This window comes from Mauremys reevesii, linkage group 15 (genome assembly GCF_016161935.1).
Source record: "Mauremys reevesii isolate NIE-2019 linkage group 15, ASM1616193v1, whole genome shotgun sequence".
NCBI lineage: Eukaryota > Metazoa > Chordata > Testudines > Geoemydidae > Mauremys > Mauremys reevesii.
In genome coordinates this window covers 42,347,401-42,375,134 of record NC_052637.1, presented here as the reverse complement: position 1 = coordinate 42,375,134, position 27,734 = coordinate 42,347,401, and the positions used below count along the sequence as shown (strand labels likewise).

General features: G+C 51.7%; 1 protein-coding gene and 1 long non-coding RNA gene across 4 annotated transcripts in view; one reads left to right on the top strand and one right to left on the bottom strand.

The window, feature by feature from the left end:
* Positions 1-11,316, bottom strand: part of SLC38A10 (solute carrier family 38 member 10) — a 46,990-nt gene extending 35,674 nt beyond the window's left edge. For 2 of the 3 annotated variants that reach the window (XM_039500664.1, XM_039500665.1), the window contains exons 1-5: positions 10,823-11,316; positions 8,558-8,675; positions 4,611-4,656; positions 1,936-2,029; positions 424-567 (exon numbers count right to left, since the gene is read on the bottom strand). In XM_039500664.1, the coding sequence (XP_039356598.1) occupies positions 424-567; positions 1,936-2,029; positions 4,611-4,656; positions 8,558-8,675; positions 10,823-10,927 (507 nt within the window). In that variant the 5' untranslated portion in view covers positions 10,928-11,316. The remainder of the gene's footprint in view (positions 1-423; positions 568-1,935; positions 2,030-4,610; positions 4,657-8,557; positions 8,676-10,822) is intronic. The other variant, XM_039500663.1, reaches the window with a different exon arrangement.
* Positions 11,317-11,512: 196 nt separating this feature from the next.
* On the top strand, positions 11,513-23,329 carry LOC120383036. Its single transcript, XR_005588333.1, has 3 exons — positions 11,513-12,727; positions 17,622-18,308; positions 23,233-23,329. It is a non-coding gene; the product is annotated as an uncharacterized LOC120383036 (long non-coding RNA).
* The last annotated feature ends 4,405 nt before the right edge of the window (positions 23,330-27,734 follow it).

Sequence of the window (27,734 nt, the reverse complement as noted above, 5' to 3'; positions counted from 1 at the left end):
ATGCTATAGGCTGCACAGTACTCGTAAACACACAGTGAAATGCAGGCCACAATCTGGTTAAGCTGTCACAATGTATTGACTTCATAGTGACTGACAGATATGCTAGCCAATTCCTATACAATATGGCTGTATATTCTGATTTCCATGTGGATAAGTGTGTGGGCATCAGAGCAACAATTATCCCATGCGGAGTCAGCAATATTTAACAGAAAAGAATACAGTACTGCATTTCAAACTTGGATCCCGAACCTGCATGCTCTTTCTGGTGGGCAACCCCTGTGACCACAAAGACCCCCACTGGGCTGCCATACAGGGGTCCCTCCCACACGGAACAGCTGGCAGGATCAGGACCTCTTTCAGATGAATTAACCACCATCTCTCTCCCCACTAACAAAACAAAGTCTTCCTGTCACTGATACTCACCACAAACATAAAGACAGTGTAAAAGATCAGCGCCATAGCACTGAACGACTGTATGGAAGCCATCATGTTCCTCTGGAGACTCAACGGAAGGACGATACAAAGGGAGACAGCAAACAGCAGGATTATCCGGAAGCTGCCAGTTACCTGAAAAAGGACCAGCATAAGGAACAAAAGTACAGAGCATACAGAGATCTCTGTTTTATTAACTGGAACTCATGGGCCCGTATTGACAAAAATAGCTTATTATCCCCAAGAAGGAGACACAAAGCAAACAGAAGAGACTAGGAATCTGAGGTTACATGCTCCTGACCTTAAGAAAAGGTTCGGAGACAGACAGTTTGCTATTTCCTCAGTAAGGTCTGTGATTAACCTAGACAGTCACTGGGTGCCACTGTTGCTCTAGATACCACACGACAGACCCACTCTAAAGCAGATTTGTTGGGGGTTTAAACAATAATCCAAACACAGACTATTTGAATATTTTGTATGCACTTCCAGCAACTAAATGAAAATTAACCTTGCATCAAAAAAAAAAAAAAAAAAAGGGGGAGGGGGTGGGGGGGAATAGAAATGGAAGTCTTGAAAATTCTGATCCAGAAAATTAATCAGAAACTCATATTGGTATTTATTATAGCAGAACACTCTGAAATGCCTGGAAATATTTAATAACTAATTTGGCTGCAGCCACAATGCATCTTTTTAACTTCACAGTTCCTTAATCAGAGCTTAACAGCATCAGGCTGGAGCAGATAACAGCCACTCCAAGATCCTGCGACATGTCCATTTCACGTCCCCAGCCTGCCCCATCCCAGCTGCAAAAACTGCAGATTTTTCCTTTGGAGAGCTGTGTGCCAGGGAACAGAGTGCCTCTCCTCAGAGACAGGGAGAGGCATTCTCACAAACAGTATCAACATAAAGGGGGGCAGGGGAGGAGTCACTGGGTGGTTTTTAATTTGAAGAGGTGAAGAGATCAGCGCGTGGCTGAGGTATCCCAATCCTTCCTCTTCACACCCCAAAGTACTATAGTTTGGGAGCAAGAGGAGCATTCTGAACTAGAATGGGAAATGGGGATGAGGATTTGGGCAGAAGAATTATGTCTCACTGCTTTTTAGTTTCTGGCTGAGCAAATGAAGAGGGACAGAATGTACCAACTCCTGCAGAAAATTGACTTGGGATTTGCAGCAGGCCACGTATTTCATGACAGAGACATATTTTAATAGCACGTGCGTCAAAAGAGCTCTGTTTCCTATGTCAGGAGCCGTATACATCCCACTGTCTGACATGCATCAGGACTCCCAGGTGTTGACATGGCAAGCTGCTCTCATGTTCTAGTGCGTGACACTTGGCATTAAGCTTTAAATGGGAGAATAGCAAGTGACCTGGACGTAGCTTGCTGATATTATTAAGGCGCGTTGCTCTCTGCGGCATCATAACACGCACCGCATGATGTACTTATCCAACAATCACAGTCTCATTAAATTGTTGGACAAGTACAAGTGATCATAAGTTTACCTGTAGTCCAAGCAACCGGGCAAAGAAGTTTGATCCCAAGTCACCAATCACAACGTAGAAAGCAATGCAGGTTCCCAACATCAGCCCAATCATGCTGGAAAGAAACACACACAAATGAAAAGCTTGAAATCTAAACTCCACTCTGGAGCAGAGAACTCCCTTGGAATGCAGCACTTACCACATACCTGCAAGTAATATTGGCTGCATTCCTAGAGGATTAGCATTTTGCAACCCTCACCATGGCTACATCTACACTGGACTCCTCTTTGGAAAATTTCTCGCTGTCACTCCCAAAAGTGAAGCTGCCCTGGTGGCAGCATTAGTGGAGACCAGCCACTGGCGTTTTAACCACTCTGTCGTCTGTCCCCAGCTCAGAGGGATCTGGAGGGCACAGTGCTTAAAATGCCAGTGGCCACTGACCCTTCACCTGCACCACAGCTCCCATTGCTGTTATCACTGACAGCAAATTAAGGCCTACCAAGTGGAGCGAAAGTCAACTGGAACAGTTTGGGATTCTACTCTAAGCAGTTGCAGTACAAGGGCTTGTCTATAGTTGGACATGCAGGAAAGCTAAGCCTAATTAGTTAAAGGTGTAAATTTAAAGTAGAGTAGTTGAGTGAATTAAGCTAAACCAAACTAAGGTCTGGTTTACACTTAAAATTTAGGTTGATATAGCTACGGTACACTCCTGAGCACAGTAACTATGCCAACCTAACTCCTGATGTAGATGCAGCGAGGTCCACGGAAGAATGCTTCCATTGACCTAACTACCATCGCTCGGGGACCTTAGGCGGTGTTCCTACAGCAACGGAAAACCCCCTTGTGTCACTGCAGGCTGCATCTACACTACAGGGTTACGCTAGCATAACTACAAAGCTAAAGCTACATGCTACAATCCTCATAGTATAGGCATGGCCTAAAGTCACTTGACTTCTGAATGAGAGCATCCACACAGGGGTTTCATGTGTTTTAACTATGCACTTTAAACTGACACCTTTAGTTAATTCAGCTTGGCTTTCCCGAAGGTCTCCATGTAGACAAACCCTACATTTTGCAAGCCTGTTACACATCTCTGTGCCCTGTTCAGTGCTGAGAATAAGCACTAACAGTATCCCGGCACGCAGAGCCCATCCCTGAGTGGAACCCCAATGGGACTACATACAGAGGCACAAGTCCACTCACATGATTTCTAGTGTAGCTGAAGCCAACAAAGCTCCATCCAGTTTGCTTCCTCCTGTGTGCAAAGTCTTTGTAGAGTCGCCAAGGACCCGCAGGGTTCTGCTAACAGCATGTGAGTTAGTTTAACTGCTGTTGGGAGCCAAGGATGGGAGCTGAGTTTGGGAGGGTCCCTTGAAGAGGACAACTCTGCATTTCTTAACCACTGATCATAGTAGTAAGGGTACAGGGAGGTATTCGGAGCCCAAGACTAGCCCACTCCGCAATCAGCGGTAATGGACTGCGCTGGAAATCTATACTGCAGTCCAGAGGTTTGCAGACATTTGCACAGGGCTGACCAGATTTTAATAAGGGCACTGTCTCATGAACCACTTCCCCCTCCCATTCACAGTTGCATGGACCACTTCACCTCCCATTTCTGATCATCTCCCTATGGTAATCATGGCTATTGCTTGCATGGAAAAGTAACAAAGAGTCCTGTGGCACCTTATAGACTAACAGACATATTGGAGCATGAGCTTTCGTCTGACAAAGTGGGTATTCACCCACGAAAGCTCATGCTCCAATACGTCTGTTAGTCTATAAGGTGCCACAGGACTCTTTGCTGCTTTTACAGATCCAGACTAACACAGCCACCCCTCTGATCTTAGAAAAGTACTGGGTATCTTTTTAGCTGTCTTACAGCAGTTTAGCAGCTGGGAATAAGGACAAGGGCCAGAACCAAGACATCAGCCAGACCTCCACAGATCACAGCGCAAGACCCTCTGCTCTACAGAATGGGCTGCAATGCCACCCCTCACCTGGAACAGCAACGCAAGGTCAACCAGACTGTTCCAGCTCTACTGTGTGTCCTCTGAAGCTTCGTGAATGGCATTTTTAAGAACAGAAATGTTACCGTTACAAGAGTCAGAGACCTTGGCCTACGCTGTCGTTAAATGAAATCAGGATTCCAGCCCACTGTCCCAAACAGATACTGCTTCTAGTAATTTGCACCTCAAAGAGCTTTACTAAGGCAGATCAGTGTTACTCCTAGTCTACAGAGGGGGAACTGAGGCACAAGGCAGGCTAATGGGCTGATTGTCAGAGGTACTAAATGCATCCAACTTCTGTGATTTCAGTGTTATGTTCCTCACCTCTGTAAATCACACCATAAGTGATTTGACCAAAGGTTCATAAGTGTAGCAGAACAGGGAATGAAACCCAGGTCTCCTGAATCTCAGTCCCTCACTAACTACTAGACAACATTGCCTCTCCCTTCAGAAACGAAGGGGTGCACAGGCAGCTACCGACCCAACTGTCTGAATGAATGTCTTACAAAGCAGCTCGCAATCAGCCCAAATTCTAGGTGCCAAGGGAGGCTTTCAGAAGAAGAGAAAGTAGGGGGGTCAGAAATAAAGACATGGTGAGGCAGTTGCCCTGTAGGGGTTTGGAAAAAAGCCTTTTATTAACAGAAATAAACTAATTAAAACTATTTCAATTTTAAAGGAATAGCTCTTTACCTGGTCTCCACCAGCATTTTCCCTGCTTTTCCATAGGCATGAAATGCTGGCAAACGAGAAAAAAAAACACTACAGTGAGCCAAGGGAGGGTGCAGCCTGTGACACATACATCAGTTCGAAATTAACAATAATCGTGATGAAGGGCAATTTGACAGGAATCTGCTAGTTTTGCATTTTGAGGTGGTTTCTCCTGCCCACCCTCCCATTTTCTTTTTTCGGACATGCCACCCGAATATCAAAACCCACATAAGACAAGAACAAAGATGAAGGAAAGATACAAAGCAGGTTCTTTTTTTACTCTGTTGAGGAAAAAAAAGCAGCGCTAAGTAGCAGTTACACATGGCAACCATTAGAAGAAGAAAGTCAGCGTGGAAGAGAAAATATGCATGTATAAGATGTTGTGTGACAAAAAGTTACTACAGTGCAAAATTTCAGTCAAGGTCCCATTTTTATTTTTTCCTTCCCATTATAACTGAGTCGCCTGATGTTGCTGGATGGGAGATCTGAAATGGTGCCCAGAATGCTCAATTCCATTCCCAGAATACCCAGCATTCACAACCCACACCACAGGGATTTTGCCAAGAGACTTTTTTTTTCTATACTTTGGCCGTAGCTTGTAGCAGAAAATGATCAGTATCCTTTCAGTGACTGTATTTGCTGAAAAGAAAGAGCCAAGAAAACTCTGCTTTTACTTTTGGAGACATCTTCCTGGGGGGTTGGGGCAGTTAAGACCTCCAGTTCGAATACAGCCCACATTGTTTTTGCATTAGTCCTGGGTAAGTAACTCTAGTAGAATCAAGAAAAGAACTGCCTGGTTTTCCCCGCTGAGCTTCTCCAGCAGTGGCTGTACAGTATACGTGCCTGAAGGTAGCCAAGAAATAGTTTGTTCATCTCTGGAAGTGCCTTCTATGACCTTCAATGTTATCGTACATCCCATATTTCCTTGGAACCTCCCTAGTCTGAAAATGAAGGAAATCAACTGGCCACCTCTATAGTGGGAAGGAACGTGTGTGGGAAGACACCACCAGTCCTGCTGAGTAACTCAGAAAGGCAGCCAATGGCATGGTAAAGAGTAGGGTGAAATCCAGTCTTTGTTAGATCTCTGGGGCTCCCGGGCACCTCCTGTCCGTGCAGAGAGGTTGCAATATTGAAAAGGGACGAGCAAGCAATACCTCTGGACTTTGTCTTGTCCCTGCATGAAGGGTCCTGGCAAAAAGGGGAAGCAGATGTTGAGTGGGACAGTTAAGTTGTGCGTACCTGAGGACTGGGCATGCAGGAAGACGAGCAACCAGGGAAAGAAAAATCACCTTCCTGGAGATGATTTGTTAAATGACCTGATCTCCACAAAGGATGGCTGCTATTGCATCACCCCAATAAACCTCTTTTTTACAGCGTGTAGAAGTGCAGGAACCTCCGGGCAATAATGACGGCCACTGGTTACAGTCTAGGCGTGGGATTTTATGAAATGATCAGTGTCCTTGGCTACTCTGAAATAATGTTTAATGAGAACAAGTCTTCAAACATGTTATGCCAGATGTCCCCATCTGGGGCTGCTTGGAAAATTGGATCTTTTATCTTCTCAAAGAGGAAGGAGGAGATGGACTGTGCAAAATTACTCAGCCAAGCCACTCCAGAAATCTCACCAGCTGAGCACAGCTGGATTTGGTCAGTATTTGGAGAGGCTTCTTCCACAATAAACCCCAGGGTTGCTGCACAGTGGCCTTGGTGATTCAGCACATGGCACTCGTCTCACTGCCATGTGCCTTGTCCTGCTGTTAGCGGATGAGGTGCTGGTCCTGAGCACCAGGAGTCTTTAAAGATCCCACAGCACTTTTGGCAGCAGCAAGGAGCTGTTTTAACTCTTGTCCTGGTCAAACTCTAGCTGCAGTAATTCCATCCCACTTCCCGAATTCCCACCGCAGACTCACTTGGATACAATATTCACTTCTTAAGATCCTAACGTGTTGTACAACGCTGCTGTGCACTGACAGCTGCTAAATGAGAGCGAAGGGGGAAATATCTGTAAAAGACAGAATACGTATATTCTCTCCATTGGGAATTGCTGCATAAATTAAGGTGTTTATCCTAGGCCGCCACGACCCTGGCTCTTTTCTTATTGCATCTAGTGATCTGAATGTTCTTCCGGAAGGGACTAGCTGACTGAAGTTAATTTGAAAAACTTTCCTGCATCTTTCAGAGCTGCCAAAGCCTCCCACAGAATCAGCTGCAGGAGCTGCCAGGATCTCTCGCAGATGTACAGCGTACAAGCAAACGGTGACAAAGACTGTCTGTGTATAGCCGCTCAACCTTGATGCATTAGGATGCATTGTACGAGTGCTGCTTTCATTCGCGCTGAGGATGTCTTTCCTCTCGGCACTGTCCCTCCTCTGGCTGCTTGTGGTGGCACCTCTCCCAGGGTAAAGATGGGGAGGAAGGGAAGGCGCTTCTTTCAGTGCCAGCGTTTGTGTGACAGGAGGTGCCAGGAAGTTTGGAAGCATAACTGGCCCTCTGTGTCTTTGAGCTCCTTGGCTTTGGAAAGTGCAGAGGATCTCGTCTTCCTGGGAGACACTCCAAGGTGAAGGGGGACTCTCTGTATTTCAGCAATGGAGAAGCAGCACACAAAGGCTCACTGTAACGAGGAAGGGGGTGGAAGAGGCGCTATGGGCAGCTGGTACTGGGGACGCTGGGCCGTGTGAGACTCCACCTGAGGGCTCAGCTATAATTGAGCCACCTTTTCAGTACCAGAGGAACAACCTTTGAGACCACAAGAGTTTTCTAATCTTTTCTGCTTTTGGTCGATACATTTTGGCAGAAGCTGCACTGTGCAGCTAAATGATGGGTCTCCGGCATTTAATGCACTGAGGGGATCCATCTGTCAACAGCACGGACACTGAGCAGACTGCATATTGCTTTCAAATCTTTTGTAGACAGTGAGACCAGCCAATTCTCTCAACCCACTCCCAAGAGAAGTTACACTGAAGGCAACTAGGCAATTGGGGACACAAAGAATGGGCTTAAGGTCACAGGAAGGCAGAGGAAGGGACTTGCAGCTATGAGAAACTTCCATCTCCATCACCTGCAGGAAGAAATCCTACCACTGCAAAGGTGAAGGCTGAAAAAGCACAGGGAAGGATTTCTAACCCCTGGTGCAGCAGCTCAAATAGGGGCTATTCCGCCTGGATTGCCGTGGTTTTCCGGGAGGAGAATGCTTTCAATCAGCAACTCTTAATTGTATGTGTTGATCAAGAGGATTCAAACTCCTGAGGCCAGACCCAAGCGTCTCCTCCCCGCAATATCCTTGGGAATCAGAGGAGAGGTCATAAATAGATGCCAATACCAGTGCCAATGCCGAGTAGACAAACTATAAGGAAGAGGGATGGTGAACTCTGCCAAAATCTCACACATGAATCTTGCTCATGTTTTTATTTTCTTGGCCACTTGGAACTTTGTGCACTGTTTCCTCTCACCTCCCCCTTGCTCTGCCATAAGCTCTCAGACAGTGGAGATCCAGGAAGCCTATGCTCTATGCCAGGCACTCAACTGGCAGAACCCAATGTCCTCGGCAGCACACTGGGTGGGGGAGCTAGTGGGTTTCATACAGAGACCAATAATTTACAGAAGACAGCCATTATGCCAGCTCCTGAGACCTTGTGTTTTGATTGTTCAGCACTGCAGCGCCGCCTCCTGCACTGCTGAGTCAAAACAATTCTGTGCCTATTAACTTCACAATCAAAGGCAGAATTAAACCCTCAGATTCCTCTGGTGACAAAAAGCAGGAGGAAGGGATAAACAAGGAAGGCAAACCACAGTAAAAACTATTCCCAAAATAATGTTAATAATTCAGCACTATTAGTATGAAAGTTGTAAATTAAGAGGTCAGAGTAAAACTGCAGTAAAAAAATAAAATAAATAAATAAAAGTGAAGCCCCAGAGCTGAAAATTCTCACCAAGTCCTGGGTAGGTCCTGCGTTTGCTAAGATTGGCCGATTTCACCAGGAACATACAGGATTGATGAGTCATCCAGGAACAGAAAATCAGCAGCAAGGCTCCCAGGACAATGCCACACTGCATGGGAAGAAAAAAAAAATACAAGCACAAGATGGAAAGCAAGCCATTTCTCCTGGTGCAACTGGTACTTCACACATTCTTACCGCTCTCCCAGATCACCTACAGGCTCCCTTGCACATTTCCAGCCCCACTGTAGCCTATTAAGGGAGTTCCCCTGCCTTCAACTACAGCCAGTAGAAATGTGACGTATTAGTTCAATTTAACTCACTTGCCCCAGTTTGAGGCAGAGTCACAGAGCAGCCACCTGTTTCCTAAATGGCTCAGCTGCAACACTTTTGCCTGGAAAAGTGAAACCCGAGCAATTTATGAAACAGGACTTTCAAGCTGTAATACTGTTTGTGTCCTGCCATCTAGTCAGTTTCAGGGCACATTCCAGCAGTGTTCTCTACAGTTCATAACAGAATCATGTGTAAAGCAAGTAGTTATTCTGTAGATCCAGGAGTTAAAAATCTGTCATAACACCTATCCACAAGCACCAGGGGCTGTTCAATACATTTACAGCACAAATTATGAAGCTAGCAATCTACCCTCCCAGCACTGTTTGGCTCACTGATTTATACATGTTTGCAGAGGACAGTGTTAATCATTGAACACTTATGAAAACAAGTGACTTTAAACAGGCATAAGTGGTGTCAAATCTCACTGTGGCTACAAACTGTTCTATTTTATTCAAAGTAGATGTGTCACTGGGGCGCCTGGCACGCTGTGAACAGGAAAAGCAAGGGCTCATCTCTTTGCATATAGAGCCTATGGCTTGGTGTGCAATGCCTTAAACCCCAGCTAGCTTGACAGGCTGCACAGCACTGGTAAGGATGTCGACTTCCTGATTTTGTATTCACAGTTGGGGAGAAGCTACGGTATGAAGGCCTTGTTCCAAAGGAGAAGGTGAGTCGGGCAAATGAGAACATCAGTCCCAGTTAGCTGCTGGAGCATCCCCTCACGCTGCAAGTGAACTGTATAATGGGCACAACTTCCTGTCACCGATAGTTTAAACTAGTAAAGAGAAGGTTGAACTACCAGGGCATGCGCATACCTACACTGAGTAAACAGTGACCTGGCTGCAACTCTCAGCATACCTCTCCCCTCCCTCCAGTTGTCAGTTACTTGTTATACCACATGTAAAATCAGATGAAAAGATCTTTGCGGTGTGTCTCTCATCAACAGCAGATGATCCAATAAAAGCTATTACCTCCCCCACTTTCTCTCTCAATATCCTGGGACTGACGTGGCTGCAACAACACTGCATGAGATCTTTGGGGCAGGGACCATGCCCTTCTGCCTGTACTGCAAGGTGCCCAGCATGCTTGTGGGCATTCTTAAAAGTTAGTGATAATGTACATCAATTTTTCTACATCTCAAAGGCAAGGGATACAACAGAATCCAGTCTCAGAAAAGAAAAAGCTGAAAATTTAAATTGTATGAAGTTTTTCTGTCTCCTCCCACTACCAGTGTTGTGCTTTTCTCACGCTACCTGCAAACTAGAACAGCCGCCATCCAAAGGTACATCAGATGTCATCTTCTCTTGGAAGTCATTGCTGACAGGCCACTCCTTTGACAAAACCTGCCAGCAACAATGGCCTCGTGCCACCCTTAATTAAGAGTGCTGTACCGCCTCGCACCAGCTAGTAATACTTCGCTCTTCAAAGCCTTATCTACACTGGCAATATTGGGACACCTCCTGCGATTGCCCCACCTCTGGTACTACCAACAGTGAGAACCTCAGCAGAGACTGGCTGAGGAAATCCTAGCAACCCAGTTGTCTGTACCTGCTATTAGGTAACATGGTGGTAAATGGTCAGCAGCAGTGCTCCTACTGTAGCTACCTGCCACAGAGCTGCACCTAGTGCAATGGCAGGCAATTTCTCCAAATGTATTCGCACTGACACAATCTTATGGTGCCTTTCACACCCCTGAGTGACTCACTCTTCACAACCCCATTAAGTATTACCCCACCTTGAAGGCAAGGAAACTGAGGCAAAGTGACACACATCGAATCCACAGCAGAGCTGAGACCTGAATGCAGCAGTTCAGGTCCCCTGCTGTAACCACTAGGTCTGTTTTCCATGTTGCACGTTCCACCCAAATGCCACGTGTAGGCTTCGGGTGCCACATCCAGCTCCAGCGCGCCCAGAGCCCGCACTCACCTGTCTGAAGCAGAAGGGCATGGTGAGGACGCTCACCCCCACGATGCTATTCACAATGTTCATGATCAGGCCCCAGTTGGACCCTGCAGCTGCAGAGGACGCCATGGCGAGCGGGGCTGGGAGCCCCAGCAGGACGGGGAGCCTGGACCACCCGGGGACGGAGCAAAAGCAGGGACCGGGGAACCCCACGGGAGGGGAAAGGCGGCGTGGGGATGGGCTCCCCGGCAGAGGCTGGGACTGCTCCGGGGTGGGGAGGCCTGAGACGGGGGGACGGATCCCGGGGGGGGGCAGGACAAGCGATGGGGGGTCACCCGGGGGCAGCGGCCCTGGGTTCAGGCGGGGGCCCGAGTCTCGCGGTGCCCGCCCGGCTGGCCTCCCCCCGCGGTTCGCCCCATGCTCCCCGGGCAGGCAGAGCGGATCCCTGCGCGCGGGCCGCTCTCCCGACGGCAGCGCCGAGCCCGGCCCAACCACCCGCCACTTCCGGGTTCTGCTCCGCTGGCGCTTCCGGGAAGCGAGGGGCCGCACCAGCGAGACGGGAGGAGAGCGCGGGCCCCGCAGAGGCCTGGTGTGCGCCGCTCCTGCCGGCTTGGCGGACCCGCCCGGAGCTCACTGGGCCAGTGCTGGGCGGGGCCCCTGCCGGAGGGCACCACCTGCGGCGATGTCGCCATGACAACGGTGCTTGCTGGTGTCGTGTCACCATATCGCCCTGTGATGGAGTCACGTGGCCGCGTCAACACGTTGTGACGCGAGCTGTGATGTCACTGTGATGTGTGACATCATACCACTGCATGGAACCATCCTATTACAGCCCAACCACGCCATTCCATCGTTCCCCTCGCCAGCGGCCCGGGCACAATGCCCCTGGCTCAGGCTGTTACTCCGCTGTCTTGCAGCTAATGTCCTTGCATCATGGCCTGGGTGTGATGTCATCCCGCTGCCTCAAAACATGTAAACTTTGCCTTGTCACTCCAGTGTATCAAGACAGATCCGAATCTTGTCCCACAGTGACCTAATGTGACGACATCTCCCCAGAAGCCACCACCTCAGGTTGTGATATAATGTCATCTGCTTGTCACCAAATCATCAGCATCTCAGACCACACGGCTGCCATATGCTGATGTCCTGTGAGCTCTGAAAGACTTTTCAGGATCCATTACTGGACATGGGGTCACCTGATAAAACCAGGGCAAATCTAGAAAATGCAGGCCACTGGCCAGATGAGGATAACTCTGCCCTTTGTAATGCTTTTCTCCCCTGGGTCAGTTCCTCTGAACACTAAATGCAGAATAACTTTCCGGGTTCACCAGTACACAGAATGATTGCGGCATGGGATAGGATGTGTTCTCCAGGACATGATGGTATCCCAAGGCAATACTGATGCAGATTAACTGACCCTGCTGCTAAGAGGGCTAAAGAATGCAGGAACAGTCCATGTGCTCAGTTTCCATTATAAAATTATCGTGGCTTCACACCTCAGTGGGTAGTGATACCACATGCATGTGTCCAAGCCCTCACTTCTGGCTGTCTCTTTCGTTTCTTTCACATGGTTGGGCTGTCATAACTGCAGTGCTTATGTGTGTGCCTGCCCTCTACTAGATGTAATGAGAACTGCTCAGCTGTGTTTCACAGGCCTTGTACTGCCACACAAATTCTCCTTTAGCGTCAGTGCTAGGAGCAGTAGGGTCTGAGTTTTGCCCCCACTGCCTCTGCAAAGTTTGACTGGACATGGAATGCAGCATAGTGGCAACCAGGATCTCCTAGGTGGCCATGGATGGTATATGCCTGAAGCAGCCTCCTAGCTGGTATCTGCCACCGGCCACACTCCTTTCTGCTCCTCCTTCAACAAACTCCTGCAAACTCTCCTGTTGCACACAGCATTCCAGCTACAATGACCACAGAATCCCTGTAAGTTTATCTGTACTGAACCTGTCCATACTGTTGTATATGGTATGGCAATCAGTCAGGCCCCTTAGCTCTTTGGGGTAAAGAATCTGTTCTTTGTTTGGTCCGGTCTACCTCTGATAAAGTACTGCATACATTTATGGTGCTCCATAAATCATAAGAACAGTGTAGCAGTGGGGACTAGAGCTCAGTAATTTTAACTACAAACCCACAGGCCTCGTGCTTGATTGAGAGACGATTGTTTAAGCTAACAACCTCTTTCTATATATATATGTTACAGATGCATATGAATGGGAGTTCTGCACAGTGCAATGAAGCGAGTTGCAGTGGTGTGGCTCCAAGAGGTCCTAATCCTTTTTTGTTTTACTCAGTTACTCCTCACATAGAAGTACATCAGGGACTAAACTTCTCTTTCATGACTGGTCTCAGCCCCCAATGAGATATTTATGGAAAGTTACACTGTCCCTGGGAGTTGTTGGGAGAGTGTTCTACAGGTGCTAAGAAAAAACTTGGAAAATTAGGACATGGCTCCTGCAAAGTTTGATCCTTGGTTTGTATGTTGTTCTCAGTGAGAAATATACCGGGGGCGGATCAGGTTTTGGAAATTTGGAGCCAATTTTTTATATTTGTTTAAACTTTTTTTTTACAAAAGCAAATATTATTAGAAAAATCTTTGTGGTATTTACAAAACATTGATTGAAACTGTTAGTTGTTGGGAGATAAACATTCTCTTGCAGGGTTTGCAATCCAAACATTGCCGTGTTGTGATAGTGCATGAGCCCCACAAAGGGAGGCTGGCTAAAAATATAACTTAAACCAAATTGAAAGGGACCAGACTCCATTGCCCAAGCGAAGTGAAATGCAAACAATAAACACGGGGCATGAAAAGTGTACATTCCAGGTTTTACAATGATGTAGGCCAACATTTTTAAAAAGTGACTAGTGATTTTGAGGGCCTTGGTTTGTAGTGCCCAACTGGAGACACCTTAAAGGGGCCTGATTTTCAGAGGGCGGCTGCTTGACCTCAGTGCATGCATGTAACTCCTGTGCATGTTCACAGGAAGTGTGTGCATTCACTGAGAGAAACTAGTTCCCGATGCAGGGAACCTGTGAAGAGAGTGCCCTTAGGATAAACACATAAATAGCAATCCAGCCAGTGCCCCAAGACTGGGGCTGAGAGCTGGTGTGAGTGAGAGCTTTCAGTGCAGCTAGGTCTAGGGTTACAAAGTGACAGATTAGCAGAGAAAAAACACACATATCCCAACTGTGCCTAGCCAGCTTGTCAGTGTGGGAGAGCCCTTCCAGGACTGTTTGCATAATGATAACGATCTTACATTTATACAGGACCTTTCATCCCAAAGGATCCCAAAGCATTTCACAAGCCATATACAGCACACAGGCATTGCTTTGTAATGAAGCCATAGACACAAACAGCAGAATTGCAAGCTACACTGTACATATGCCTTGTCAGGAATAAATTTATAACCTTAGGTTCCCAAAACACAAGCCCCTTCTATTTGAATCTCCATTAGCCCTCACCAGAAGTAGGGCTTTTATCTTCTCTATAGCCTGCAGACAGTAACCTACAACACACACAATAACATTACATTACAACTTTACCCACCATTTAAATGCAGCCACCTCTGAAGTGGAACATATTAGCTATTTAACAGCTAATCACTATTATATTAACTACATCCTAGTTTAAAAGAGGAAATGAAGAACAACATATCCATGGGATATGTTGGGAATTTAGTGAAGCAGAATGTCATTACGCAGGTTGGCATTTGGCGAAGTGACTCAGGAGAACTCTTCTACTCCTGGGAAAGGGGCCTGCCCGATCTAGGATGACCACACACTTTTACACAACTCTGCAGGTCAGCCAAAACACCTCAGCTACAGAAGCACGGTGCCTCTGAACACACTGGTTCAATAAGAAGTGCACCACCTGCTGAATCCTGAATGCCACCTAAAGCCCCACCTGGCCAACTTCACCTCACCCCTCCTTAGCTTGTGAGTTTGGATGGGATTACTGGCCGGAGAGCAGTCTGTGTTCCCTACATGCCTCCTAGGAAGACCTCTGATCACAGAGACCTCCAAGGTGTGGCTGCGCGAGCAAGGCAGAGACCAGTTTCCAATATGAGGTCACATCAAAGGGCAAAAGAGCAAAATGAGGAAACGGTTGCAGAGCAGGAGTCTCAATCACAAACACTGGGAGATGTCTCTGGTTGCCTCACACAGCTTGTTGTGGTCAATCCCTGGGCTGGTCTTCAGTCCAGCAGGAGAGCAAAGAGAACAGCAGCATCCAGTGGAGATAGTCATGAAAGATGTGCCAAAGAAAGCCGGAAGATCACCCCTCCTGTCCCACACTTTGCAGGTGGTGAGGGATGGAACCAGGACTTGGACTCCTCTGAATCTTGGGGAGTTTGATGTTCCCCACCCAGCCTCTACTGCTCAGAAGTTCTCTGTTATCTAGAGATCCATGCACCTCGCTAGCAGGATGAGTCCGGCCCCGGAGCTTCTTGCTCATTATTGAGTCCTGGGCGTGAACAGGCCCCTCTGTGCAACAGTCACTGGGTGAAGCAATTGAAAACATAGACAGTAGCCAAAGGGTTAATCACCCCCTCCCCACACACATACACACAAATACACCCACAGGTGCGCGCGCACGCACACACACACACAAAATTGACTATAATTTAAAAAATCCCCCCCACCACTTTCCTCCTTTGCCACAGGGTGCAGAAGCCCAAGTCCCACACCCCCAGCCCTCCCTAGGGTTTTGTGTTATTATTATTTCACTTTGGTTTTGACACATGTTGAAAGCCATTTGCAGTGTGTCTGCAGGGTTTGCATTCCAAGCCGAAGCCCAAACTGCCAGCAATTCTACAAACCAACCGGCATTTAAAACACAGGAGGAAAAAGTAAATTTAGCAATTGTGGGCTAATGGGCTCCCCATCTCTCCTCCCCCTCCCGCTCCCTTTCTCTCCCTCTCCTGTTTATATAACCCCAAAGTCATAAAAATGACAACACATCCAATAGAAGGGAATGGATCTAATTTACCATCAGCCGCCCCTATAAAACCACAGATGGGCCAGAGGGCTGCAGTCTGGGACTCCTCTATTAGATTCTATGCAGAATTAAATTCCATGAATATTGTCCCACGACTGATAGATGGGGGTTAAACCTCTCAGTCCCAAATGATATAGGTTTCTGAGCCAAAGCCGGGGGGCTGCTCTCAGACACCCTGGTAATGAGGAGCTTCATAGGAGTCTATTTTTCATAACTTTGAATTTCAGTGTCACAAGGTCTGGCACAGAGACTCCTTGATCCTGCTTTACAATGTGTCCTGGGGGCTGCTGGGTTTCTTGACCTCTGTGTAATGGTAGAAGAGAGGAGGCCTGTTAAGGAGACATGTGCTTAGCGTTGGTATTCGCCCGGCTGATTTTCTTTTGGCACATGGTGATGTTCTTGGGGCTGTTATGCTAAAGACCGACATAAAGGCACACAGTCCTTGGAGAGTCTGAGCCCTGTTCCAAAGGGGGTGGGGAGATCCTGTAGCTGGGCAAGGCAGGGTGGGATCTGGACAGTAAAGCAGGAGTGGGAACCTCAGAGGTGGACCAGTCGGCTGCTCAGATCAGCGGTTCCCTTTCTGGAGCTGTTTCGATTTCCTGTCTCGGGCTTCTGATTTGTTCTTTGCATCGTGCTTGTCCCAGGGGGAGAGAGAGAAACTTTGGGGGCGTGTTTGTGCATGTGTGTGTGTGGGAGTGTTACATGAGCAGCACCTCTGCTGCTCAACCCCTGGGAGCTCCTGAAGAGCCCGTCCTGAGAGCTGAGATCAAAGCCCACGTGTACACCCCCCCCAACACACACACAGAAACAAGAAATGTGGGGAAGGGTTCAGAGCTCCCCACCCAGAGGTTAACCTTAGATTTATGATCTCCTAGTGGGAGCCGTCCCAGCTCAGCCCTGGCCCTCTCCCAGCTCCCATGGACTCAGGGTGTTTTGGGGGCTAGTGCAGCTTGGGACTTCTCATGCCTGGGACAGAGGACCCTGCTCAGACACTGCGAGGAGGCTCTGCCTCCTGCTCCTCCCTCTTGGACTCTTGCTCCCCACCCCACTCCCCACATCTCTGTCCCTGGGTCTCACCCTCTTTCCTCCTGCTCCGCTCTCCATGTCTCTCCTCTCTCCCCACGTGTGCCTATAATGGGGGGGGAGTCAGGGGTGTGCTCAGGCCCCCCGCAACATTCTGGGGAGGTGGGGGGGACGCTGGCAAGGGATACTTTAGATTGGAGGCTGACAGGCTGAGCCTCCTCTCCCAAGTGCCAGAAGCAAGCCAGCCTGCCGTTCACCTCTCCCAGCGTGACCCCAGCGTGGCCCTGCATGGGATCGCTGGAAACACCCTGACAAGCTGACGCAGGCCTGGGTTTCCTCACAGCCATCATCCGAGCCTTCAGACATCCACCGGAGAGGAATCCCGGCCTCCCTGCGCGTCACACACACACCCCTTCGCTTTTTCCCTACCAAGGCCTAGGCCAAGTGAATGAGTCCCCGACACTCCCCTCCCCCCCGGCTGCTTTCTCCCCCAACAAACCAGCCGGCTAATGAACTGCAGCTGAAATGCCTCTGGAAATTAACACCCTTGGAAACGAGCCCATGCTCATGCTGGCCCAGCGCCAGTTCCTGGTATTGGCAGCTCTGTTCGGGGCACTGCAGTACAGGGGCCTGTTGTATTTCTTGCTAGTTTAGAAATGGGGTCGTTAGCTTTAAATCTCAGGCAATGGGTGCGTCACATGGCAGCACTAACACCACGGGGCCTTCGTTAGCTGCCGCAGATAATGGATGGGGACACTCATGTTTCATTATTAGACTTTGGTTCACTTCTCTTTTCTGTAGAGGGACTTCAGGGCCTGGATCTAGAGCAACATAAAACCTTCGCAGCAAACCTAGAGCCAGGTCAGAGTCACTCAGGGCCGGTACGAACTCCAGAACCCAGAGCCTGACCAGAGCATCCAGCACTGGTGGTAACTCCAGAACCCAGAGCCTGACCGGAGCATCCGGCACTGGTGGTAACTCCAGAACGCAGAGCCTAACCGGAGCATCTGGCACCAGTAATAACTCCAGAACGCAGAGCCAGGCCGGAGCATCCGGCGCCAGTATGAACTCCAGAACGCAGAGCCTGACCGGAGCATCCGGCACCGGTAATAACTCCAGAACGCAGAGCCTGACCGGAGCATCCGGCACCGGTAATAACTCCAGAACGCAGAGCCTGACTGGAGCATCCGGCACCGGTACGAACTCCAGAACCCAGAGCCTGACCGGAGCCTCCAGCACCAGTAATAACTCCAGAACGCAGAGCCTGACCGGAGCATCCGGCACCGGTAATAACTCCAGAACCCAGAGCCAGGCCGGAGCGTCCGGCACCGGTACGAACTCCAGAACCCAGAGCCAGGTCACAGTCTCTCAGTAACAGTATGTGCTCAAGACTCTGGTGAGGTGTCTCCCTGATCGCAGCAGACCCGGGTTCGATTGATGATTTTGCATCCACCTCACAGAGAAGTTGGAATTCCTGCATAGAGCCTGGTAAAAGCGGCATCGGGGGCTCCCTTAGGGTTTGTTTAAAGCAAAACCCAGTTTGTGAGAAGGAGAGAACGGCTGGTCTTGCTGCTAAAGCACTGGGCACGTTTTACCAGGTTTTACGCCAGCTTTGCCATAGACTCCCTGCAAGCCACTCAACCTCCTGGTGCTTCTGTCTAGTTTGATTAGAAACTCTTCAGGGCAGGACCTGTCTCACACTGTTTCCATGTACAGCCCCCAACACCATGAGGCCCTGATCTCAGTTGGGGCCTGTAACCAGGGCCTGTGCAAGGATTTTTCACGCCCTAGGCAAAACTTCCACCTTGCGCCCGCCCCTCCCGAGGCGCCCCGCGCGGCAGCTCCTCCGCCCTGAGGCCCCCTTTGCGGCAGCTCCACCCTGAGGCACCCCCCCTGCCCCAGCTCACCCCTGCTCCACGCACAAGCACCCTGAGCACGCCGTCGCTGCTTCACTTCTCCCGCCTCCCAGGCTTGCGGCACCTAAGCTGATTGGCGCCGCAAGCCTGGGAGGCAGAAGTGAAGCAGCTCAACCCTGCCCCCGGCGTGCTCGGGGAGGAGGTGGGGCAGAGGTGAGCTGGGGCGGGGAGTTCCCCTGCGTGCTGCCCCCTCCTTACTTGCTGCAGGCGGCCCTCCCCGCGCCCCCCTGCCCCAGCTCCCTCCGCCTAAATGCCAGTGGCAACTGGGGCTGCCGAAGATCCGGCCGCCGCGGTCGCTGCCGAAGAAAATGGCTCCCCCCAAATCCCAGTGGCCTAGGCGACCGCCTAGGTCGCCTAAATGGTTGCACCAGCCCTGCCTGTAACAATAATATTAATAATAGGTGCCACTGGAATACAAATAATAAGTATTTATTAATGTGTTTCACCTGCACGGCGTGCCCTTCCCCCCACAGCGAAACCATCAAGGCCAGGCTCACCTGCACCCCTGGGACATGAAACGAGTGAGTTTCTCACAGCTCCACCTGGCTCTGCTCCTGCATTCACTCCCCTGGCAGCGCTAGCGTTGTCTGCCCCTTGAAATCAAAAGGATAGCAACAGCAGCAATCCCCCTGGAGGTGCTAACCCGAGAGCCTTCTGAGACATCTGTCCTTCCTTTTCTTCTCTTTACTGCCCTAGCCATAAAAAAATCCAGCTGAATGGTTTGTGCATGCATGCTCGCATGTGAACACACGCATGCTCACACACACACACACATGTGCGTGCGCACACGCATGCACGCACACACAGCAGCAGATCAGACCTACCCAAGCCAACTGCATGCTCTCATTGGAACAAAATACACGACACTTGTATAATTTGCAGCAATTGCAATGGGTAACCACAAGAATTTGCTCTACAAAAGTTTTGCAAGGAGGTGGAAGACTTTTGCCTAATTCCCTCCAGGTGCCACTTACACTGAGTCTCAGAGCAGCAGTTTTCTGACTCCTATTTGTGGGTGTGTCCGGGCACCCTCCCTTGGCAGTGCCTGTCACCTGCACAACTTCAGTGCTCGAGAACCTGCTGGCAAACGAGCTGGCCATTCACTACCCTGCCTGCGGGGCAAAGATTAACAGCTGCTGGGCCTCCCTTTTCCTTCTCTTCTTCCCAGACACCTGTTCATGTTCTCGCCTCTGCTCTCTTGCAGGCAGCAGACAGGCCAGGACTGGCAGGGCCCTTTCTGCAACTGGCCTAAAGTAAAACCAGGAGTGAAAATTAACCTCAGGGGCTAAGAGGGCTCCTTCTCCTGGCGTGGGATTAGACAATGTTCCCCTCTGAAAAACATGGCTACAGCCTTATACTTGGCTACCCTGGAGATCTAGGAAGAGCTTTAGAGACAGCTCAGTGCGGCCAAGGCGAAGAGACCCCCAGACGGGCCAGGTCAGCATGGCCCCGCCTGGCTCAGCTCAGGCAGGGGAAACTCCCGTCCTGTTCACCGGACAGAGCTGTTGCCTGCAGAGCACCAGTCTCAGCACACCCGACACACACACGTCCACGACCCCAGTGACAGGGCAGACGGAAGGTAAAAGAGATTGAGTCCAAAACCAGCCGCCTCCTCCCTGGGTAACGTCCTGCCTGGGATGACCGGGACGTCTGTTATGCATGAACAGACTGTGTCTGACCCATGGCCCAGTGTCCATCTCTGACAGTGGTTTCATTCGACAGATGTGGGGTAACCGGCTCCACAAGTTAACCCCTAATAAAACCATTGCAATGGCAAGAATGTGCTTTTCCCCAGCCCTGGGGAGCGGGACCCCCGGTTTCAGTGCCTGGGGCCCATGTTGGGTTTGAGTTTCCAGCACTGCAGGCCAATTTTTTTTCAAACCCAGCCCCTGTTTTCATTGACACTGTCAGCAAGGCTGCGGGTTGTCCCCTGGTGACCTGCATCCGTTTGGGAAGGAAAGGGCCAGGCCTCGGACCCGCCATGTGTCGCTCTGCTGTATTGGGAAGGCTGCTGCAGACAGTGATCCCACTGGACGAAGCACAGTTGTTAGGACTAACACTAGAGGGCGATCAGAGTACCACCGGCAGGGCTATAATCCCCACACGTGGGCGCGACACGCTCCGGAGGGGGTCAGTGCAGTGAACGCTGGTGTGAGACCAAGGCACAGACCAGTCATGTGATGATTTGCACTGCACTCCCGTACATCGGCCCCACTCAGCACCGGGGCCCAGACGCGCCGGGTGCTGGACAAACCCACTTGAAGGGGATGTCTGCACTGCAAAAGCTGTGCACAAGCTAGCCTAGCGGTGCTGGCTTGACTCCAGCGAGCCTGGGAAGCTATAGCAGGTAGTACACACGCACCTCAGCCCCGGTATGTACACAGGAGCCTGCGCTCTTGTTACCTGTGCTAGCTAGATTCAAACTAGCCCATGCTCAGCTTCGGCTGTGCAGCCAGACCTTGAGACAGGGTCCCTTTGTTGTCCTTTGCACTTCAGCAGAGAGGCCCATGATTGGCCAGGGCGCTGGGCCTGAACTCCCCTCTCACGCCTGGGCTGAGGGGAGGGGGTCCCGCTGGTTGTGGGGCAGGCGGGTGTTTGCACACCTGCTATCTGTGCTCCACCTGGCCTTGGAATCACCCGGGGACTTTGTCCACCCAGCACCCGTCGGCGACGAGCACACTCCTCCTTTAACAAGGACTTTATTTGGAGATGGTTAATAGCAAACGTCAGGGCGTGAGGCAGCCTGGAGAGGCCAGGCCCTGGGAGGTCCCGTGTCCCGTCTGGCTGTCTCTTCTCAAAGGCTGGTTACATTAGCTGGGTAATATGATGACGACCGCCTGACATGCCTCACTGTCAGGATCCAGCCTGTGTTTCCTCTGGCTGGTCGGTCCCATTATCCAGCCATCCTGGCTGCTGCGGCTTCTTTCTCTTACCATCAATCTGTGCCCAGCGCCTCTATCCATTAGTCAGCCCTTAACAGGTCAGTTTCTTCACTCGCCAGCTCTTCTGAACGTCCCCGACCCCCGCTGCACCCAGCAGCTGAGCTGCTCCTCCGGGATTGGCTCTGCTCGGCAGAAGGGCTCTCTGTGCACAGAGCAGCGATGGTGCAGGAATCCCAAACCGAGCGCCAGTGTGCGGCACCTGTCACCTTGAGCAGGGGACAGGCCAGGCCAATGGGAGGGGATGTGCAGCTTTTACACTGCGTAGGGCCCTAGCCTGCCCTACTACTGACTCAAGTCAGCGCTCTCGGTCATCATACTCACTAGCAGTCACACGGAACTGGCCAAGGAACAGAACGGGCCAGACGCCTGATTCCCACTGCCAAGGGCCTGAGAGTGGCAGATCTGCCCCGGGAACGCCACGCCTGCCTGGGAATACCCCCTGGGAACACCATGCTCACCTGGGAATACCCCCGGGAATGTCACGCCTGCCTGGGAATACCCCCTGGGAACACCACACTCACCTGGGAATACCCCCGGGAATGTCACGCCTGCCTGGGAATACCCCCTGGGAACACCAAGCCCACCTGGGAATGCCATACCCACCTGGGAATAGGTCCTGGGAACACCATGCCCGCCTGGGAATCCCCCCGGGAACGCCACACCTGCCTGGGAATACCCCCTGGGAACACCACACTCACCTGGGAATACCCCCGGGAACGCCACGCCTGCCTGGGAATACCCCCTGGGAACACCACACCCGCCTGGGAATCCCCCCGGGAACGCCACGCCTGCCTGGGAATACCCCCTGGGAATGCCATACCCACCTGGGAATACTCCCTGGGAACACCACGCCTACCTGGGAATAGGTCCTGGGAACACCACGCCTGCCTGTGAATACCCCCGGGAATGCCATGCCTACCTGGGAATAGGTCCTGGGAACACCATGCCCTCCTGGGAATCCCCCCAGGAATGCCATGCCTGCCTGGGAATACCCCCTGGGAACACCACACTCACCTGGGAATACCCCCGGGAATGTCACGCCTGCCTGAGAATACCCCCTGGGAACACCACACCCACCTGGGAATACCCCTGGGAATGCCATACCCACCTGGGAATACCCCCTGGGAACACCACGCCTACCTGGGAATAGGTCCTGGGAACACCACGCCTGCCTGTGAATACCCCCGGGAATGCCATGCCCACCTGGGAATATCTCCAGTGAACACCACACCCGCCTGGGAATAACCCCAGGAATGCCGTGCCTACCTGGGAATAACCCCGGGAACACCATGCCCACCCGGGAGTACGCCCTAGGTACACTACACCTGCCTGGAAATACACCCTGGGAATGCCATGCCCACCTGTGAATACCCCTGGGAACGCAACGCCTGCCTGGGAATCCCCCCCCCCGAACGCCACACCCACCTGGGAATTTTATGCCCTCCTGGGAATGTCACCCTCCCCCAGACATCATGTATCCTCTCTCCTACAGCATAGCTATCTCCCCTGTCTGGTACAGCCCCCACAATGCTTTGCGTGCCCTCTCTCCCCCAGGTCAGATCCTCCACCCCAGAGGTCACGGCAGAGTCCTGGGAGAAGCACTGTGAGTCCCACCCAGCCAGGCCAGGGAGTTGGAGTGGGGTTAACGGGAAGGCAGCCAAGTGGGCGCGGCCCCTTGCAAAACACCTGCCAGAAACTGACTGGCTGCCAAAGTCTGCAAGCCCAGCCCGGCAGCCCCACCTGTGTGATCCTGTGGGGCACCTCCCACTCCCTCCGGGCCCTGCGCTGCCCCCCACACTGGGAAACGCTGAGCTAAGAAGCTGAACGACCTGCGGGACCAGAGGAACTGAACCTGGCATGGCACCCTGGCCCCTGGGTGAGCAGTGGAAGAGCTCTCCCAAATCCTCACCCTGCTGGGAATTAGAGGGGTCGACTGAGAAACAGGTGAGACCGAGTGTGATGGGTCCAGAGAGGGTGCGTCATTCACACCTCCGCAAATCACTCCCATGCCTGCAGCGCACGGAGGCAGCCGCTTGGACGGCTTCCATTCATATTACCCCACTGGAGCTAACTTGCGGGAGCAGCCGCAATCAGCTTGCCCTGTGTGCCAGCTCCAGCACATCCCACGTGCAAAACAACCCGTGTCCTAACCAGTGAATGAGTCCGGTCATCGCCCTGAGGCATCGAGCAGGGAGGGCAAACGTCGCAGTGAAAACTGGCATCCCCACATGCCCTCAGCCTCTGTCTGCCAGGGCAATACAAGAGCTTGTTCCGTCCGGGGCTTGTCAGGGCAGAGAGTCAAGCTAGTCCAGCCCCGAGTGCACTGCCCCAGGCCAGCACATTTCAGGGAACTGCAGAAGGCCCCTGGGGCAACCCCTTTGTATCCAGCCTGGCCCCAGTGCACACAAGCCCCCTCTCGCTCTGCCACGCTCTGGAAAAGCCAAGGGACCCCTCCTCCTCCCCGGCCTGATCCAGTGGTCCCCAAGCAGCTGGTGCAGACGCAGAACGAACCGGGTCCTGGGCTGCTTTGGGCACCATCAGATTCTGGAGTCCTGTGTGGGGCTGACAATGCACAAAGGCGAATGGACAATACCTGCTTTTCAGATCCCAGCCAGCCTGGCCCTTCAGGGAGCCAGCAGCAGACTCCGTGCTCTGGTGTGGGCACCATGTCCCCTCCTGCCTTGTGCACTCAGTCTAGGGATGATAATGAAGCTTCTATTTACCCTGCCCCTGAGATGGGCGCTTCCTCTCCCCTCCCCACTCCGGAACAATAGCCCGAGCAGGAGGCGTGCAGGAATGCGAGGGGATGTGTCTGCGCAGTGTGTTCACGAGGAGCTGAAAAAAGTCTCTTTGAAGCGCCCCAGCTGTGGCTGGGACTGATGCAGATGGCGCTAGGAATGGATGAGTGGCAGAGGCAAAGGGGCGCCTTGCATATGGGTAGCAAGCACTTCTCAGGAGCGGGCTACATGGAGCTGGCTGGTTCCTCTGCCCCTTCGTGCCATAGTGGGCTGGCCAGTGGTGCCAGGGGGGGGTCTTTGCGCCACACCCACTGCTGGAACAGAGGGGGGTCTCTGAATGGCTAGGGCAGGGCCGAGGGTCAAGCAGGCTGGGTGCAGAGCAAGAACAAGCAAATCTCCCTCCTGCTCGTCCTCCAATTCCTCCACTGGCTCCCCCTTGCCAGAACCTCCTGTCCCCAGCCAGGTGCTCAGGTGTGAGAGTCACGCCCCCAGCACTGAGCCGCTGTAGCTACTGGGCGCTGCCCACGGTCCTGTCTCAGCAGCCTGGTATTGTCTCGATGGGCCCGAGGGAGTCACCTGCTCCACAGCGATGCGCCTCGCAGCAGCAGACACCTGGGGTGGGCGGGTGCAGTGATGTGCCCGGAACAAGGCAGCCCTGGGTCCTTGTGGTCTGCTGAGATTGGGGCCAAAGGGGTTAATGCCATGGGCTCTACCAGGGTCCCCATGGCATCAGCCCGGTGCTTCCCTCAAGGGCCCTGCAGCTTTGCTGGAGGCCTGAGGCCCACTGCTTTCCCACTGTCAGGCTGTAGCCTCCTCGGGACTGGGCCCTTGTCTCTGGGCCGTGCCCAGTTCAGTGGGACCCTGACCCTGGCTGGCTGCTGGACTGGGCTCCCTCCCAAGGCCAAGCCTTCCCATGCTACTCCCCAGCTAGCCACAAAGCGTCACTGCCGAGCAACGAGGCACTTCCCCTCCGCTCCCCACCCCGAGGCCAAGCTGTCACAGAGTGTGGGGGGAGACCAGGCCCCGCACCCCCGGCTTCCTGAGATTCACCAGGGCTCTCAGCCACCCAGGAAAACAGGTTTATTTAGACGACAGGAACACAGTCCAGGACAGGGCTTGCAGGTACAGACAACAGGACCCCCCTTTAGTTAGGTCCATCTGGGGGCCCCAGGGAGGCCACAGCCCAGTTGGTCGGGGCACCCCTCTCCATTTTCCAGCCAGCTCCAAACTGAAACTCCCTCCAGCCTCTCACTCAGCCTCCTCCAGGCTCCTTCCCCAGCCTGTGTGTCCTTTGTCCAGTTTCCCGGCAGAGGTGTTACCTGGCCTCCAACCCCCCTCCTGGGTTCTCAGGTTACATGCTCAGATATGCTCCCTTCCCCAATGCAGGCCGTCCCAAACTCCCCTGCAACCTTCCCAGGTTAATACTCCCCACTCAGCATTCACATAACACAGCAAGAACATTCCCACTTGATCACACAAGCATGTTGCTTTCACACCTCTCCCAGCCTCCTCCAGGCCAGGTGACCCCCAAACAAGAACCCAGCCATGGGGGTCCCTAACGCACAATGCAGTTTGGGTAGAATCATAGAATCTCAGGGTTGGAAGGGACCTCAGGAGGTATCTAGTCCCACCCCCTGCTCAAAGCAGGACCAATCCCCAACTAAATCACCCCAGCCAGGGCTTTGTCAAGCCTGACCTTAAAAACTTCTAAGGAAGGAGATTCCACCCCCTCCCTAGGTAACCCATTCCTGTGCTTCACCACCCTCCTAGTGAAAAAGTTTTTCCTAATATCCAACCTAAACATCCCCCACTGCAACTTGAGACCATTACTCCTTGTTCTGTTTTCTGGTACCACTGAGAACAGTCTAGATCGATCCTATTTGGAACCCCCTTTCAGGTAGTTGAAAGCAGCTATCAAATCCCGCCTCATTCTTCTCTTCTGCAGACTAATCAATCCCAGTTCCCTCAGCCTCTCCTCATAAGTCATGTGCTCCAGCCCCCTAATCATTTTTGTTGCCCTCTGCTGGACTCTTTCCAATTTTTCCACATCCTCCTTGTAGTGTGGGGCCCAAAACTGGACACAGTTCTCCAGATGAGGCCTCGCCAATGTCGAATAGAGGGGGATGATCACGTCCCTCGATCTGCTGGCAATGCCCCTACTTATACAGCCCAAAATGCCGTTAGCCTTCTTGGCAACAAGGGCACACTGTCAACTCATATCCAGCTTCTCATCCACTGTAACCCCTAGGTCCTTTTCTGCAGAACTGCTGCCTAGCCCCTCGATCCCTAGTCTGTAACAGTGAATGGGATTCTTCCATCCGAAGTGCAGGACTCTGCACTTGTCCTTGTTGAACCTCATCAGGTTTCTTTTGGCCCAATCCTCTAATTTGTCTAGGTCCCTCTGTATCCTATCCCTACCCTCCAGCATATCTACCACTCCTCCCAGTTTAGTGTCATCTGCAAACTTGCTGAGGGTGCAGTCCACATCATCCTCCAGATCATTAATGAAGATATTGAACAAAACCGGCCCCAGGACCGACCCTTGGGGCATTCTGCTTGATACCAGCTGCCAACTAGGCATGGAGCCGTTAATCACTACCCGTTGAGCCCGACGATCTAGCCAGCTTTCTATCCCCTTATAGTCCATTCATCTAGCCCATACTTCTTTAACTTGACGGCAAGAATACTGTGGGAGATGTATCAAAAGCTTTGCTAAAGTCAAGGAATAACACATCCACTGCTTTCCCCTCATCCACAGACCCAGTTATCTCCTCACAGAAGGCAATTAGGTTAGTCAGGCATGACTTGCCCTTGGTGAATCCATGCTGACTGTTCCTGATCACTTTCCTCTCCTCTAAGTGCTTCAGAATTGATTCCTTGAGGACCTGCTCCATGATTTTTCCAGGGACTGAGGTGAGGCTGACTGGCCTGTAGTTCCCCGGATCCTCCTCCTTCCCTTTTTTAAAGATGGGCACTACAGTAGCCTTTTTCCAGTTATCCGGGACCTCCCCCGATTGCTAGGAGTTTTCAAAGATAATGGCCAATGGCTCTGCAATCACATCCGCCAACTCCTTTAGCACCCTTGGATGCAGTGCATCCGGCCCCATGGACTTGTGCTCGTCCAGTTTTTCTAAATAGTCCCGAACCACTTCTTTCTCCACAGAGGGCTGGTCACCTCCTCCCCATGCTGTGCTGCCCAATGCAGCAGTCTGGGAGCTGGCCTTGTCTGTGAAGACAAGAGGCAAAAAAAGCATTGAGTACATTAGCTTTTTCCACATCCTCTGTCACTAGGTTGCCTCCCTCATTCAGCGAGGGGCC